The 18,704-nt window shown below is 37.3% G+C and overlaps 1 protein-coding gene across 11 annotated transcripts in view; it reads left to right on the top strand.

Moving 5' to 3' along the window:
• Window positions 1-17,667, top strand: part of LOC113665571 (G kinase-anchoring protein 1) — a 32,341-nt gene extending 14,674 nt beyond the window's left edge. For 4 of the 11 annotated variants that reach the window (XM_089203790.1, XM_089203789.1, XM_089203788.1 and 1 more), the window contains 7 exons: window positions 1,314-1,336; window positions 3,415-3,528; window positions 4,642-4,782; window positions 8,993-9,056; window positions 13,632-13,702; window positions 14,702-14,773; window positions 15,018-15,220. In XM_089203790.1, coding sequence (XP_089059916.1) covers window positions 1,314-1,336; window positions 3,415-3,528; window positions 4,642-4,782; window positions 8,993-9,056; window positions 13,632-13,702; window positions 14,702-14,773; window positions 15,018-15,056 — 524 coding nt within the window. In that variant the 3' untranslated portion in view covers window positions 15,057-15,220. Of the gene's footprint in view, window positions 1-1,313; window positions 1,337-3,414; window positions 3,529-4,641; window positions 4,783-7,687; window positions 8,215-8,992; window positions 9,057-11,010; window positions 11,358-13,631; window positions 13,703-14,701; window positions 14,774-15,017; window positions 15,221-17,531 lie in introns of those variants that run through there. The other 7 variants (XM_027181287.2, XM_027181285.2, XR_016185849.1 and 4 more) reach the window with 6 other exon arrangements.
• Window positions 17,668-18,704: the final 1,037 nt, after the last annotated feature.

The following is an 18,704-nucleotide window of genomic DNA, read 5'->3' as shown; positions in this document are numbered from 1 at the left end:
AGCAAGGACAACAGCACCACTGAAACATACATCGGACTTACAGAAAATAACTTCAAGACTAGGTACAGAAACCATACCGCATCATTCCAACACACAAAACTCAGAAACTCTAGCAAGCATGTCTGGACCCTTAAAGACATTAACATTAACCACTATATTTCATGGAGCACCCTTTCATCAAGATCATCTTACAACAACACAAACAAAAGATGCAACCTCTGCCTTAAAGAAAAATTACTTATCATTTGTTTATCTGAATTATCATCACTCAATAAAGGTAATGAGCTCATGTCCTCATGCCACCACAGAAACAAAACATAGGATACCGTAGAACTGTAAATCTTTAAAAAAGTATAATTTCTCAGAAATGAATTTGAAAATTAGAAAACAGTTCTTTTCTAGCATTAAGTAAGTGCAAATTATAAATGATTCCAGCAGGATACCAATCTTGAAAAAGTCTCACTTTTTTCAAAAGTTTAGAGCCTTCTGTGCCAGATTTGCTAGCCATGTACCTCAGGTTTGTTTTGCAGATGAATAACAGCAATTGTTTGCCAATAAGTGGTGACATAGTGAAGTCTATGAAATTCCATGAAACTATGGAAAATAATGGTTTTTGGATGCAGTGATGCAAATAGTTTTATAACATAGCTCGTAAATTTGTCTAATCAAATTCAATTGTGTGAGTGTACTTCATATTCCTATTGTGCACGCTCATGATGTCAGCAAACAAATCCCTCAAGAATTTTTTATTCAATCAGACAATACAGTTCATTTACACGCATGAATTCACCTGTCAATTTTTTGACCAATCTAAGACAAGATTGTTTACAGCATGGTGAAATGTTTTCCTAAAACAAAATTATCAACATGCTGAAGAGTAGCAGAGGGAATATTAACCCTTCTACAACATTCAAACCATTGGGTTGAAAATGTTATAAAACAATTGGTTCATACATCAGCGTGCGTTCATCGAGATATGAAGCACGCAGGAAGTTTGGAGAGTACGAAAGATGCGTAAGAGTTGCTCAAGGCATAGCCAAGAGCAATTCTAGCTTCTTCTTGAGTGCTCTCCAAACTTCCCAAGTGCTTCATATCTTGATGAATGCACAGCTGACATATGAACCAATTGTTAATTTGCTAATAACTTTTTTTAATCGCCTGGCAAAGGAACCTGTTTTACCTTTCATTGCTATTGTTGATGGTAAAAAAGCAAAAATTCATTAAGGGTTGCTCTTTTTAAGGGCTTTTACTCCTTTTGGATGGTTATTGATTTTATAGATAAACATTCTTTATTTTCTCTTTTCTCTAATTAGGAATTGCTGTTAATGAAGTGCAGGTATGTGACAATAAAGAGCCTTCATTTTTGTTGGGAAAGAAAAAAAATTAAAATGTGAGAGTACTATTTATTAATTCCCAAATAAGAAATTTGAATGTATAGATGAATTACAATTGAAGAAACTGCAGTAAAAGAAGAGCATGAACATATTCAGGCTTTAATTCTTGTTGGGTAGTACTAAATACTAAGATTGTTGAGTGCAAGTCAAATTTTAGTGCCTCAGAAAGTTCCATGTAGTAAGTTAGAAAATATTTTAAGGTACTTATGAGCATCTTGTCTTCTTCAGCATAATCTGTTGCACAGGTCAGTATAAATTAGCAAAAGATATCCTTTTGCTGTGTAAACCCATGAAGGCAAAAAGTAGGACAGATACAGCCAGGAAGTTTGAATTCTAAGCTGTAGTCACATCCCAATAGGGATAATTGGATAACAGCTGTACATCAATCAAGAAGGGTTGATCAGTTTTCCATGATGTTAAAATGTTTTTCTTGGCTTCAGAGAACTTGGTCAGCAAAACCAAAGCTGATAGATTGATCTCTTCTCAACATTTTGCCCACTAGTTTCAAAAAAGAGCCTAGTAAGTTCCTTTTTTCAGGACAACTAAGTTTCAGTGTCAAGCCATTGGTCTGATTTTGCCCCTCCCATGTTTTTAAAACAGTTTTCACTCACACTCTGTTTATCCACCATCAAGCACTGCATGCCATAGAAAACTTTGATTTTCAAAAAATCATAAAAAATTCTCAACATTATGTCAAATGCTGAAACTTGGCACAAAGTCCTATAATTACAATTCTTCATCATTCACTGTAGGGTTTTTTTTACAACAAAATTTTTCATGAATTTTTAGCTGTTTACTTTTCGACGTAGCAGGAAAACAGGCACTACTTGAAAAACACAAAGAAATTGTTGGAAACTTGTTTTTTTGTGCAAACCAAAGCCAATTATGAATCACTCATGCCATTATCTTGGGTTATCTTGAACATTTGATTCTGATAGCTCATATCACTTTGACCTATATACCCCTGGTCTCTTGGTCTCCAACTTTCTTGCTCCTCGCATTCAAATTTGTGCAAATTGACTAAGTTTATAGAAGTTGTCTTGCTGTTTACCAAATTTACTCCTTTTTTGACCCAGTTTCACATGCAGTCACAAACAATAAGAAGGTCTGAGGTTCAATTCCTCATTGGGACTCAAAACTTTTTCTTTGTCCCATGCTTTTGACAAGATGAAAAAACATCTTTTCACAATGAGGAAGTTACTACTATTTTTCTCATAGGCAATAACAAGATGAAAATCAAAATTTATAAGCTTATACTTCTTAATTTCCTAGACCATGATGCATTCAACTGCATACTGCTTATCTCATTTAGGCAATAAAGTTTTCTGGGTATGCATCACTTTATGTTAGTAATATTTCAAATTCATTCCTTTTGCGTCTCAATAAATATAATGCTACGAATTGAGTAACCCTTTTATTACTGAACAAATAGGATTGCATGCATGCAGTAATAGGAAGTGATGTATACTGCCAATCAGTTGGTGAAAGTGTTCATGTATATGTTTGTGACCTCAAATTCTCACTGTTTCAGTAATTTTTCTAAATAAAGCCACACACAGTTACTGTTTGATAAATTACTGTGTTAAAGAACAACAGTCCCATATGTCTTGAAATGTAAACATGAAAAACCATTTCCTCAACTAGGCCTCCTGACACAAATAAAACACAATTGTGTGTGAAGTTTATTAAGAATACAAACCAACAGTAAGCAAAAGCCAATGATATGCCTAATAAACCTCTCTGCCACCCTATAACATCACACAAAATCACCCAGGGTGGGAGGGTGGGTGGGAAGAAAAACAAAACAGTACAAAATCTCTGGTGTACGCTTGAATTGAAAACTGATGCAAAATGAAACACTGAATTCCTAGTGCCTGATATAAGTGGGTGTGTGTTTCACAACTAATCCCTTTGGACACATGCTTGTCCAAAGGGGGTAAATTTAGTCCTATAGATGTGTATTTTAGCATTGGTGTCAGTTATTTTTCAGTCTAAGATTTAGTTATTAATCAAATCAAAGGTTAAGAGCGACAATGAGAAGAATGATAAACCTGGGAAGTCAGCCTTACTCTCAAACAGATCCAATAATGGAGGTAGAATTCCAGACCACTCTACACAAATGTTAACAGAAAAAGTGAGTAGCTTGTTTAAAATATTGAAAAGATTAGTACACCTTTGAGTCTTATTATTTGCATATATAGGCAAGGAATCTTGTCCATGAATTAGCACCAATTTTTATATTCTTTGTTCACATGAACAAATAAGTAAACAAAGAAGAGAAAGAGAGAGAGATAAAAACAAGTGACCAGTGTGATATAGAATATCGAATTAAATCCTATAATAATTTACTTGAAAATCAGAGGTTTTGATTCGGAAAGTAAGTTAACTTATAATCTTATTTTAAACTTAAGGGTGTTAAGAAACTCTTACCTTTGATCCAGGTAGATTTTGTATTCTGTGGAATTTCCCTTACAAAAAGATTAGTACCTCAGCAAGCTGAATATAAAATGTTGAGAATGAAAAGCTGATCTCTTAACTATCATGGAAGCCAATCACTAGCTGTGTGTATTGTACAGTATTTGTATTCTTAACAAAAGCTGAAACTGCATTTGTCTGTCTGGTCTTCAAAATTCTTAAAGAAGGCCATAGATGATGCATCTGGCAAACCTTTCACACAATACACCCATTTTCTACCTAAGGTAAAATTGTTTGCTTACAGATAATAAGAAGCACTTTTTCATTTAACAGGTGGTGCAATTCTATTCTTAATGAGAAGGATTACTTAAATTTGTATTCTGCTATAGCTAAAATTGTTTTGAAGAATTTAGATAGCTAATATTCTGTTATATATACTCCACAAAGTTTATCTCATTTAACTCTTTAGTGGTCAATGACAAATGCTAATGGTTTATAGAGTGTTAATTTTCATTAGCTGAGAATTAAACTTTGAAAAGTAAACAAACAATTCTAACTTCTACACCTAATCATAAAGCATTAAAGTTGGTTTGTGTGTAATAATTATTCTATTAAAGAAAACAAAAAATGTGGGAATTCATGGTTTTTTGGCAGGTCAGAGTGAAAAAATCCCTCTCTTTTGCTGCATTTTTACTGATTCCTTACATTAATGCCTCCATTTTCCTTCTTTTGCTTTAGTTAATCTGTATTATGTTATAATATACTGGTAATTTATGTAATGGCCTTTGTGTACCGGTATATGAAATTGGTATTTTTGTTCTTTCAATGTTAGAAACTACTCCCAGCTGCCCATGAAGACCAGTTACGTGCAGAAATGGTTCACATTAAAGAAAAGCTTTTCAAATCAAATCTTGAACTCAGTGAGCTTAAGAAAATGAGGACTGAACATATCACAATGATTGAAGATCTAAAAGTAAGTAGAGCAAATTTTTGCACTTGAATTTATTGGTTTTAATGTTTTGATTGATGTCTGACTATGTGCAACACCACCTTGATCATGGTGATATTATCAAACTTGTATATAGTAAAGTTTCCCAAAGATCTGTAGCAATCTACATGTTCCCACAGAATAGGCGGTTCTGCTGCACAGTGAATATTAACGTGAATAACAAGCAAATACCAGGAAAAGATAGTGCTTAAAATCTCAATTAGATAGTTGAAAATGTTTGAAGAAGGCAACATTCAGTTGTTCAGTGGACAAATTTTTTAAGAGTTAATAAATGGATGGAGTCGTGATCGTGTTACCAAAATGGCAAATGAAGTTATTAAGGTAGCTCACATTGGGTGACCCCATTATTTTAAAAAAATAACTGTGTATATTTTTAAAAAATTAAGGGAGGAAACAGAAAAGTGTTAAAACTATGATCTCTTGAGGAGCCACCTGGCTAAGGGGCAAACCTGTAGTCATGCCATCTACTGTGTACCATTGACTTGGAGAAAAATAAAAAAAATAAATACCAGAATGTAATAAAAAATTTAGAGGTAAACTGTTTTATAGTTCAGGAGCATCCACAGTAAGGGATCTTGCTCCATATGATTTAAGGTTATAATAAACGCATTTTAAAAGAGGGCCAAATGATGACCACAGGCTTCTTGTAGGGATCTGGGGGAAACTTAGTCTTAAATATAACTTGGAGATTCATCATGCAAGGCTTTGAAGGTTGGCAAGAATATTTTTAATTTAATGCACTTAGCAATGGGTAGCCAGTGGAGTTGAATGAAGATCAACATTACATGTATGTGGTCATATTTTTGAGAGTCAGATATTATATGTATGTGATAATATTTTCAAGAGTCAGATACTACATGAGTAGCAACATTTTGAATATATTGGAGCATCTTAAGAACATACTGTGGAACACCAAATAGAAGAGTGTGACAGTGGTCAAGTTTATTAGAACCAAATGAGTGAATACCGCAGAAAAAATACAAAATTGAACCAAGAACAGAGCCTTGCAGAACACCAATTTCTAGTTCATGAGTTAGGGGACTTTTCTTGATCAATTACAATGGCAAACTTCTAGTTCAATCTTCTTAGCAAAATATTATAGTTACAATGAAGCACTAAGATGGCACTCTTAAGTGTCAATAATGAGAGATATATGTTTAAATACCACTTGTCTTTTGAAACTGCTGTAATTTGTTGATTATATGTATAATGAGACTTAAACATAAACTTGAAATCAGTTTTATTTTTCCTGATACCTATAGCTAAAGCTTACATACAGAACAGGAAAAATTTAAGATTGATCCAAATGACCGAGTGTAATAAAGGACCAAATCTGGTTTCCAGTCTTGCAACAAGTACACAAAGAGCCCATACTGGTTTAAATACCACTTTCCATTCAGAATAACTGAACTGAACTGAAAACTAATAGAGATTTAATACAAAGAGTGGAATTTCTTTGCTTGTCCATAAACACTGTCAGGTTCAATTATATAATGGCAGCACTTCTTTCTGTGCAGAGACAGATTTTACTCTGTTTGTAGAAATGTTGTATGTTCCTCCTTAAATGTTCAACCCTTGAAAGAGATGTAAGACTTGCTGAAGGGATTGTTGACTTCCTTTTTAACCTCCACTAAGAATGCACACAGAACTTTATCAGGCTTTTTTGCACTTCTGAATTTACAATCTCTTTTTTTTTTGTACTCAAAAACTCTTTGACCAAAGGAATGTCCATGTTAGCTTTACTCATTGCATCTTGATAAAATCTTCTAAGAGTAAAGTAAGAGGAACATAGCAGGAAGCCAAAGTCATGTTTTTGAAACAGAAAGCTTGAGTGGGTACTGATTTGAACACTGCACTTCTCAGATGCCATTTGAGTGCTTTGCTCTGATTGGCTCAGTGATTCTACTCTGGGTGGTAGTTGGTTAATATACTTTTGATATGTTAAGATTGCAATACTCAAAGCTGATTGGACATATCTCTTTTTCAGATGTGAAAATGTAGCACATACAGAATTTTATTTGCATGGTTTCTTGCCTAAAATTCTCACTCTAAATAGTGGTAATTGAACTCAGTGGAGTGCAGTTTGGTCTGAAATCATGTGCGTGATTTCAAAATCAAAGTAGTGGGTAGCACTAATTTGATTTGAAAACACAAGTATGATTTTAGCCCAAAATTGCACTACTTAAAGTTCAATTACCACTTTATTACATCCATTTTGAAATCGCACAATTCAGTCACTCAGATAAAGGATTTTGTAGTCTGTGCAAATGTGTTGTTGATCCGATAGTGAGCTGGTTTGTAGAAAGTTTCAATTCTTTTTTTTTCATTTTCGTACAGTTTGATTGGTTTCTTCAAACAATCGATTGTGGCGTTTTATTTAAGTGTCCTCATTGGCTGGGAAAAAGATGTAATTTAGAGCAAAACATGGTGCTTTCCTTGAATAAATTGCACCATTGAGAGCAAGTCAGATTACAAGGATTACCAGTGATTTTAAAATGAATGTAATAAATATAATAAGAGCTTGTTTTACTTCTGCCCTTCAAGGTTTCTACTCATCAAGTTATTTCCATGGGCATACACTGGCCTCTTTCTGGCTGGTACTTGAGCTTGTTCTGATAATGTGTCCTTTCGAGCAAATTGACTGCAATGGCTAAAAATAAGTAGTTACAGAGCTTGGTTTATTTTAATAGTAGTAGTAATAATAATGATGATGGTAATAATAATAATAATAATAATGATAATAATAATAGATAATTGATTGTGACTTGTGGCTTGTGTCTGGTGTTGTGGGCATGCTCTGAAACGGCGGAGGTCTCGGTACTGGCGGGTCGAATGTCTCGATCGTGCTCCTTAATTCTGTCTTTCATAGGTCTTCCAGTCTCTCTGATGTATACCTTCCCACATTCACAGGGAATCCTGTAAACTACGCCATCTTGTTTAGCCGGGTCGACAGCGTCTTTTGGTCGTACTAACTGAGATCTTAGCGTGGTCTCCGACTTGAAAACAGCGCGTACGCCTTGTTGTTGTAGGCAACGGCGAAGCTGTTCGGACAGACCTTTGACATATGGTAAAACGGCGCCGCCATAGGGAGTCCGGTTTCCGCTGTTATTGCTAACCTCTACATGGAGAGTTTCGAAGAAAAGGCGACAACTACATCATTCTACGAGCCTAGGATCTGGAACGCTACGTGGACGATACCTTTACCATCCTGGATCGCGAAAACGTTGATGCCTTCTTAGAGCATTTAAACAACCAGCAGCCTTCCATCCGCTTCACCATGGAGACAGAGAAAGACAACAGACTCGCCTTCCTAGACACCGCAGTTTTAAGAGAACCTGACGGCCGCCTCACCACCAGCGTATACAGGAAGCCCACGCACACCGATCAATACTTAGCGTATGATTCAATCAGTATAACGCCGTATTGTTAAGTGCCTTTACGAGCGCGCCAAACGTCTCGTAACTAAACCTTCTGTCATCTCCGAGGAGAAAAAAACATCTTTCATCTGTTCTGGTTTCTAATATCTATATCTATATCACACGTGACATCGTGAGATAAACGAAAAACTTAGCTTTTATTGTTATTCACCACGATGAATAACCACAACCTTTTCTGCGAGCCTGCTCCGAACTCTACGGGCCGCGAGATTGCTAGCAACCCGATCGTCGAACGACCTTGTAACCTTTCGGTTCGGTCAAATACAAAAACGGCTCCTGTAGGAGCCACCTAATCTATAACCAACGAAAGTTCTCTGTATTTCACTGTTTGACCACATTTCTTGTTTCCGGTAGCCCTAGCTCCCACGCACATACAAACTTTCAAAATGGCCGTCGGTCAATTAAAATTCAAAAGTTGTCTTGGTTCTAACTTGTTTGCAATGTTCAATAGCAACTAATTTAGACATGACTCAATCTGGGGGCGAACTCGACTCATCGCCTGAAGAAGACTAGCAGTATGCAGTCGAAACGTCGCGATCTACATCACACGTGACTACATCGTGAGACAAACGAAAAACTTAGCTTTTATAATTATAACATTATTTACAATAAAATAATTATAACAATGAAAGTGGTTATATTATTATGATAATTATATTGATGATGTTTGGTGTTAATTCATGATAAACTTTTTAATATTCCGGATACTTAGTCCATTTTGATTTATGTGTTTTTAGAAAGAATTGCTTCAAGTGAAAAAGAGAAATAAGCAATTGTGTTTCATCCTCAGCCAAGCAGAAAGTAAGTAAAGTCCTTTAAATATTTTGTTATTAATATGGCTGCTAGTTACTAATTTTACAAATGACAAGTTTATGAGAATATTCTGATCTTAACTAGCTCATGTAGCTGAAGAATAGAAAAATGAACTCCACAAGTATTGCAAGGAGGCTGTCTAACTGTCATCATCAATGACAATTTTTGGAGGATTAGGGGTGATCTCTTTTTAAAGCATGTGATAAATCAAACCCGTAGGGCTTCCTCTGCTGCAAACTAGCATGTGATTAACGAATAAGGGGGTTAAGTTTATAAAGAAACTGTGGTGCTGCCTCGGTGGGGGGCAAAACAAGATGGTTTGGTTTTATCACCTGAGTCGATAATGTAAATTGGCCACCGTTAAGAGTTTCAAAGCTGACGTTTCGAGCGTTAGCCCTTCGTCAGAGTGATCGAATGGCGAAGGGCTAACGCTCAAACGTCGGCTGTAAATCTCTTTATCAACTCAGTTGATGAAAGCAAAATGTCTTTGCATATTATTGGTTTGGATGTCTATACGGCCCCTACAACAAGAGTCTTAACTGTTATTAAAAAGGTAACCGGTCAAGTCGCCCGAGAGTCATCTCGCCCGAAGTCATATCGCCCGAAACCTGAGTCATGTTGCCCGAAATTTTAGCTATGTTGCCCGAAAAAAGAAAGTCAAGTCGCCCAAAGAAACAAATACTAAAAAGATCAGAATTTCAGACTGTAAATAGGCAATAAAGTTGAGAATTTTTTTATCACTAAAGCGCTCTATGTTACCGACAACACTATGAAGATTCTTAAAGCGTTCTTCGTTCCTAACAACAAAGGGAAACGTTGAAATAGGCAATGAAGTTGATAAATTTTTATCACTAAAGCACTCTTTGTTTCCGATAACAAAATGAAGATTCTAAAAGTGTCGTTCGTTCCTAACAACAAAGGGAAACGTTGTTCGTTTCTAACAACAAAATGAAGCGTTGTTCGTTTGGTATGTAATCGTTCCCTACTCACGGACGTTTCGTAAGCTTGAGAAACTTTATCTTGATTTCTAAGAATACCATGAAGACTTTGACTACACAGAAATCGATCGTATGGTCGGAATTGAAATATGTTAGAGTTACGACTCTAAAAGCGTTGTTCGTTTCTTACAACAATGGGAAGCTAACCACACTACATCGCCAGGGCAGCTAACAAGGTGTGCCAGCGTCTCATGCCGGAGGATCGCGAAGACCTCGATTTTGTATTGGACGACGACGCCCTACCAGAGAATTTCCTTGTTTCTGACATCGAAATCAGAAACAAACGTCACCTGGTGTTTGCCGTTGAAGCTCAGCTTGAACTCCAGACAAAAGCCAAAACATGGTACATCGACGACACCTTTAAACTCGTACGACGTCCTTTTTCTCAACTGTTAACAATAAATGCCTTTGTTAGATCTGGCGAAAGTTGCAAGCAAGTATCTCTGGTCTACGTGCTAATGTCGTCTCGAAAAAAGAAAGACTACATGAAGACGAGTTTTTGACATATATGTCTCTATGACTAAGTATTCTAGCGTGTAGTTGACATGTTCTGAATGCAACTTCCAAATTGTTTTTTTTTTTTTTTTTCTTCAACAAAATAACAAAACCTACTGAGTGTACGTCGATCAAAAGTGACGTTACCTTTTATTGTACAGGTCCTTGGAGTAATTGTCTCTAAACTACTGAGAGACCCATCTGTTCAAAAAGTCGTCCTTGACTTTGAAAAAGCTATGTGGTCCGCGACAAGAGAGGTTCTGTCCGGAGTCCAGATAACCGGGTGCGCTTTTCATTGGAGGCAATGTGATTGACGAATAAGGGGTTAAGTTTCTAAAGAAACTGTGGTGCCTATTCATATCCAAAACGAAACAGAATCTAGACGGAAAAGACGTTACCAAGGTGTAAATTGTCTTATCAAAACCGGTAAATACGATTTTTTTGTTTAGGTTCAAGACCTTGATCTCGGTGTGCCGTACAGCAGCGATGACTGTATCTACCATTACATCACGGCCCTTATGGTTCTGCCGTACCTGCCGCACCAGGAAATTTCAGGAATTTTCCAAAGACTGAACTCCGTGCGACCACCCAAGCCCTTCAAGACCTAGTAAATTTTATGTCGACGCAGTGGATTAAAAGCTCTACATTTTCCCCCAGTTCTTGGAGCGTCTACGGACAGCCTGTGCGTACGAACAATGATATTGAGGTCTGGCAAAACGCATTAAACAGACGCGCTTGTAGTCGAGTTCAACTACCTTTCTACCTACTTATTCAGCTATTGCATAGAGAATCGGCGGTATGTACAGTGCAAGTACGTATCGTATTTATGGAGAATTTAAAGGTTTGAAATTGAAGTTCATTGACATTTCACTATTTGTATGTTACTCGCTTGACTTTTTACTTGTATGTCGAACGCGACAGTCGACATCCGTTTACCCGGGTTTTTTTATTTGTTTGTTATTGTTAAGAAGCTCACAAATCGACACAACAGAACTTTATTTGTATGTCACTCGCTTGACTTTTTACTAACCTTTCACACGCGACAATTGACATCTGTCTATCAGGGTTTTAAACGACCGAGTACGAATCGACAGAGTGCGAAACGTCCTTGCGCTGCATTTTGTTTTAATGGAAGCGGACAACGCTTCCCTTTGTTGTAAGAAAACGAACAACGCTTTTAGAATCGTTCCTCAAACATATTTGATCCTGACCATATGATCGATTTCTGTGTAGTCAAAGTCTTCATGGCTTTGTTAGAAACCAGGAAAAAGCTTCTCAAGCTTTCGAAAGGTCCGTGAGTAAGAAACGAGTACATAATAAACAAACAACGCTCCATTTTGTTGTTAGAAACGAACGTTTTTTTAGAGTCGTTACTCAAACCTATTTCAATTCTGATCATACAATCGATTTGTGTGTAGTCAAAGTCTTCATGGTATTAGAAACCAAGATAAAGTTTCTCAACGCCACATTTTGTTGTTGGAAACGAACAACGTTTCCCTTTCTTGTTAGAAACGGGCGACTTGACTTTTTTTTCGGGCGACGTCACTAAAATTTCGGGCAACATGACTCAGGTTTCGGGCGACATGACTATGGCCGAGATGACTCTCGGGTGACTTGACTGTAAACCATTCAACTATACGCTCAATCTCTCTCAATTTGAAAACGAAACTGGGCATTGTTTGATTTCACTTTCGTTTCGTTGCTTTAAACAAGACCGTACACTTCTTTATGGTCCAGAATCTTTAAGGTTGGTCCAGAATCTTTAAGGTTAATCCAGAAACTCCAGAGACAGGCTAAATCAATTGATAATGGTAATAGGACTGAGTGGAGTCCAATTCGGACTAATCACTTGTATGATTACAGACGGAATTGGACGACCTGAAGTCTTATTACCAATGAAACACTGACGAAATTTGAAAAAGAAAGTAGACATCGGTTCTACGTTCATAAAGAAAACATCAGTTAACTCGGCGGACTGCGCGACAACAGCGCGCGCACATAATAAGCACTGTCCACTTACACAGGCATGACTTGTCAACTCTCCTATCAAACTGTCCAATTAGAAGCATTGCGCATACACTGTCCCATTAGTACTCAAATCGGGATGGTGATAACCAATCACGTTCAAGAATTTTGTTGTACTTTTGATTAGATGGGAATCTACAGACTGGTGCAATACATTTACAAGTAATTAAAATATTATGTCCAATTGTATTATGGGTTGTTTTGTAAACGATAGCCTACATTTGGCGCAAAGATATGCTCTGATATTTGTCTTCGGACTTTATCTGTTCCGAGAGCAAAGCTCGTGGAAAACTGTAACGGGAATAGATGATGTCCAAGGACAAATTTAGTTCATATTTTGAGCAATGTCGATAGCGTCATGTTTTGTAAAGAGAATAAGAATGATGGTAAGTTTTGAGCTCGGTAAAGAAATAGAGAGGAAGAAGAGCATCCTCGCATTATGCAGGACGCTTGTCATATGTAAACTTTGTAACGAGCTCTGCTCACCATAGAGTCTCTGTGGCTCAGTGGAAGAGCATCGGAGCGCGGAATCCGAAGGAGTGAGGTTCGATTCCTCATGGGGACTCAGAATTTTTTCTTTGTCTCACGCTCGTGACAAGACGAACAAACTTCTTTCTCTGTCTGTGCATATATTCGCTCAAAATAGAGGCTATTGTCTTTATTATCCTTCAAATATTTACTGTATGCAGCGTGGGACGTTTTCTTTTGAGGATTCTGTGGTACGACTTAATTAAAGAAAAAAGACGTCCCTTCTTCTGTAACAGCCAGAAAACTCTCTCTCATCGTGCTTTAAATTTGAAACGAAGACCTATCGTAATGGACGTAAGGTTTGAAAATTGAGGAATATCGCTTGAGTGATATTCGAGAATATGACTCAGTTTTAGCTGGAGGATATTCGGTCACGTGCTGCGTTGAAACCAATCGCGCACGGGCAAAAATATTTGATGGATCATAACACTGGATACTCCCCAGATTTAGCTTGGGCATATTCGGCCACGGGAACGAGCAAAAATAATTGATGGATTATAATTTTAAATATCTCTAGTGAAAGAAAAGTCTGAGTTGCTGACTGAAATTGAAGAATTGAATGAAGTGAAAGAACAGGTACAAGACTCAGTAAGACGCTTTGCTTTCTTAGAACCACAACATTTTTTGGACAGTGAGAGTGGGCGGTTATTCGGGGCTGGGCGGGTATTAACCATTCATTATTTTTAGCAAGCTATAAATTTATTTAGAAAATAACAAATTGTGATAATGTTCCATAGACGGTCAACTTTAAGAATATAACCCATTAAAGAAATCATAATGATTATTACATGGCAAGGCAGTTCATTGGTAAATCCGGGATTTTGCCACACGAACCGTTTCCACGGAAACGGTCATGAGCCGTGTATTTTTGTTCGCGAAAGCCGGACAATTCAAAAGAAAGAGGTTTGGTCCATGTGCCATATTATAAACTACTTGTTAGCGTCGTCTGCTCGAGCCTTACTGGGGAGTATTAGTTCATTTTTTTGTTGTTGTTCTTTGTTATTTCATTTTTTTCGTTTTTTATTTTTTTTTTTTTGTTTTGGGTGGAGGGACGTTTAATTGCGGTTGAGCACTGAATTGTAAAAATACGGTAAATCTGATATTGAAATAAAAAACTTTACATATATGATGAAAACATGAAAAACAATGTAACTTAAATGATGCTAGTGATATGTTATCCAGTCACGTCATGAGTAGCCTGGGAGCAGTCCCACGTTATTACCGCTGCAGGACGCACGCATGTTTTTTCCGCCCGCTGAAAGATCTGAGATGAGTCGGGGAGAGGTTTGCCGGAGATTAGTGCTAAAGACCTCGTACTTTCCCGCGGGCGAAGAAAGGCTTGCGCCAAAGCTAGGGTGTATGTAGAACAGCATTTAACGACTGCATTCTCTCTTATGCCTTTAAGGTGTTAAACACCAACAAAGACACAAAACAACAGTAATTCAGAATAAATTGTTATGAGTGGTCTTGTGCCTTCTAAAGAAAATTGCAATTTTCCAATTGATTTTGGCATGTGAAGCCGCGTGAAAACTATAAATACCTATCAAACGTTTGTTTCATTTTATTGATATAAGTTTATCTTGGTAGGTGGTGCAGTTACATGCTGAATTAGAACAAGAGAGATCTAAGAATTCTGCTTTGAAAAGTGAAATAGCGAAGGTGAGGGTTAAATCGTTGATTTTAAGTAAATCTTTATTTGGTTCCGCTGTAAAGAGATCAATTCCTCACTATTTTTCAAGTATTGTAGATAATTTATCAGAGCATCTGATATTTAGAATTTGAGACTTTACGTCACATTTTCTTGAAGAATTCATAGTAAGCGGTGGCTTTTTTGTTCTGGCATGTGACTTATGGTTTTGCCCAATCCCTATTATTGAAACTTATTGCTCCTTTATTTTTCCAGCCCGTATGGGGAAGACAAAGGCATGGTTCATGTTCCTGACGGCTCCGAATGATGTTCATGTGAAAAGAAAGTTCAGATTTGTTATTTTTGTTCTGATTACTAAACAATAGGTGCGTACCAGGTAATTAGGAACTTGCAGTTTCATCGTAAAGGAAAAGCATCTCTTGAAAGAAAAATAAAAGAAAGTCATTTTGCTTCAAAAATGTCTAACAACTGATTTTTATCATATTATTGTCATGATAATGAAAATACATTGTGAATAAGCATCAAGGGCTGGGACAAGGGGAGATACCCAAAACGGAAGTAGGTTTCCCACGCATATCCAATTGGTAAAAGTTACGGATATTTACAAAGTTGTAAAGTGATAATAGTAATGAAAGATACGTGAGTTTGGTTAACTTGGTATGAGTGTTGGACAGAGTCCTGTCGGAAACATTCGCGTGCGTAAGGGTGTCAATCCGATTACTGGGTTGATACCTCGAAACTCAGCTACAGTTAACCCTTGTCATGGTCATATGAGGAGCTTCCAGCGATAGTGCCAAAAAGGAATAGGGATAAAACTCGGGTACCATGGAAAATAAATAGAAAGAATTTGGCTGAAAGAAAAATGTCGCAGAATGTTCTTTTATCAATAGTTAACTAAATTCAGGGAAAAGACACACCAAAACAACCAAAATTTTAATTTTAGTCAAATTAAAATAATTACTCTCTTAAAAGAGAGTTGGAGTCAGTTGGCATCAGGACAAACAGACAAAGACCATGAAATACAGTATTAGAATGTGCTGCAGTTGACTACTTAGTAACCGAAACTGTGGTCTTAACGGGAAAATCTCTTACTGAGGCCATGCCGTATGCCATTGTTGCATTTACACGACGCAAAATGACGAGGAAAATAAAGTAACATGTCAACATTTTAACGAAAATTTTCTCAAATCAATATCTTAATTCGTGTTTACCAACTGCACATCGACAGTTTCCATTGATGTCCACAAAATTAGCTTAGATGAAATGTCATGCGAAAAAAAGTAGCTGAATCGTTCTTAACTGCGAAAGAAAAATACTGAAGTGACCGAAAAGACAAAATACTGGAAACAAAACGATAGAAAGGAATTTAAAGCTAGCACAAGAAATATCCTTGAAGGGACTCACTCGGTCCCTAAGGCAGTTCGAGACTAATTCTTTAATAACCGATTCCAAATCTCGGTTTGGGAGTCATTTGGTTACCTAGACAATTTAGGCATGCTTCGAACCCTCGACTCTGATAACCTCTCTGGTTTCTATTGCGCGCCACTGTCACCGCTTGATAGTCTGGAAACTCTTCGGAAAAGTGTCAGAAATCGTCAGCGTAGAGAGTTTTTTTGGTACCGCAAAAGGAGGAAGGGGAGGGGTGGCAGTGTTTCTCAATTTGGCGTTTCTTAAACAAAAATTGAAATAATTAATGAGCAAATAAATTGATAAGGTGAGTGTTATAAGCAAGGAATTAGCATGTGTTGTAATGCGGATGGCCACGTTTTCCGGGCCTCCCATGATAACTAAATTAAACTTAACTTAGATAACTTAATAATACAGAAATGAGAAAACAATAGAAAAATTAATTGAAAGATACACAGGAAAAGAAAAAGGAAAATGAAGGACGTTCATGGCAGGAGGCAAAGTCCCTTTGTTTGTAAGTGTACTGAAAATATTGTAGAACTGATTCAATTTGTTTCAATTTTGCAGTCTTTGAATTTTAGCATTACCTCATCAGTCCTAAATATAAGAATCTTCAGTCTCGAGAATATTGATAGGAGCTACATTTCTCTTATTTCACAAGCGATACCTACAAAATTATGACGGAAAAGGAAAGGGACGTTAAAAGATTTTAGTGTAATTTTTGGTCCTGCATGGATCGAGTCATTTAAAGAAGTACCATTGCATTCAGCGGAACAGGCAAACACATTTTATCCACTCTCTTGACTGGAAAATGCAGCAAATACCGTGTTTTCAACATGAATGTCAATGCTCAAAGCTTTGGGAAGTATACTTCAGTTATACAACCGTTAATGATCCTAATAAGGGGAACCGCCGAGTGGTCAGCCACTAGCTTTATGAATGTAGTTAGAATCTGATTAGCTCCCGTGGAAAAATCGCTTTGAATACCTCTTTTCTAGTAGCAGGAGAAATGTGGAATCGAGTATGGTCATCCGAATCATCGGGGAGATTTTCGATCAGTTCGGTCGGCTCAAAGTAGGGGATCGCATTTACGTTAAGAGTTCTTTGCGCTGTAGACGTAAAATGACCATTAAGCTCATCAGGGTTGAAGCGCAAAGGTTTTGGGTTAGGCTTAAGAATTCTGTGGATGACCTTCCATGCTTCACTTGTCTTGTTTGAGTAAAGCGCTACCTCAATAAAAGCTTTACGGGCAGTTCGGATAGCAGCTTTCAGTTTGCTCCTTACTGAACGAAAGTAGTCCCACTTTGTATCAAAAGGGGTATCGTGGGCCTCATATCTGGCAGTGTCTCTCTCCTTTTGTAGGTCTTTAATGTTGGGACATTTCATCCAAGGCGCTGGTGGCCTAGCAACACGTGGCCTAGTAACACGTATCCTTTTAAAGGATAAGGGTATCTTACTGATACAGCCTTTCCCGATGATCGATTTACACAAATTCGTCTACTAAACGAGCTGACCACATGAAAACTGTGAATTAAAGTTGGCCAAAATCAAATTGACAAGGAAATAAGATCACTTTTTCTTTTGAAAAAAAATCTTGTGAAAGACTGATAAACTACAACTTTGTGAGCACCTTACATTTTGCTGCCAGTATTCTTTTGTGTAATCGGCCGCATTTCACTGACAACTCTCTTACTCATCAACTAGATATTGTGTAGCGTTACAGTCTAAAATTTGGACACTATTTTCAGCCTCAAATCATTAGTCAAACAAAAATTAGAAAGTAAATCAGTTCTTGAAATATAATTTACCTTCGGTCTAGCTAGTAACTTCTGTTCGCAAGTTTTACAACTCCAGAAAACTCAAAGCAAATTGTAAGTTTGCCGTTCATACTTGTCAACTTCTTGCGGCTAAACTCGATGGGAACTAGAAGCAGAAGTGAAAGTACCCACGTAATGTCATATTTGCACGGCCTTGCGTACATAGAGATTTACACCATCGTGTAAATTAGGAGGGGACTTGCTTATAATATTTATAATTATTATTTAGGTTATAAAATTTGATGATAATGAAACTGTTAAATCGTTTGTCTCACGATGTAGTCACTTAAGATGTAGATCGCGACATTTCGATAGCCTACAGTTAGTATTCATCAAGCAATGGGGTCGACTACTCACGCGTTACCATTTGTATCTCAGCGATCTGATGCGATTGGCGGATTTCGATCCCCATTGTTCCGGTGAGTTCTGGTTTTCTGTCGTCTGACTCCATGTTGTTCCCTCGGCGGTTTGCTGTCGTACCGGTCTCCTGTTGTGTTTCTTGATCGTTGGTATCCATGCCTCAGGAATTTCGATTCCGTTATCCCTGTTAATGTCACGAGGGTGAAGTCTTATGTGGATAAACTCTTGACTATTGTGGTGTACCAGTTTGAGTCTCGATCAATAAACTTTACTTCGTTCCAAAGCGGGTAGTGGCCGGTCTTTTTGGCGAGCTCAGAAACGGCGGAGGTTTGGGTACGGGTTAATGCATATCCCTCTC

Source organism: Pocillopora damicornis, chromosome 4 (genome assembly GCF_964200805.1).
Source record: "Pocillopora damicornis chromosome 4, jaPocDami1.2, whole genome shotgun sequence".
NCBI classification, from domain to species: Eukaryota; Metazoa; Cnidaria; class Anthozoa; order Scleractinia; family Pocilloporidae; genus Pocillopora; species Pocillopora damicornis.
Note: the sequence above shows the minus strand (reverse complement) of the source record. Positions and strands in the feature narration are given on the sequence as shown.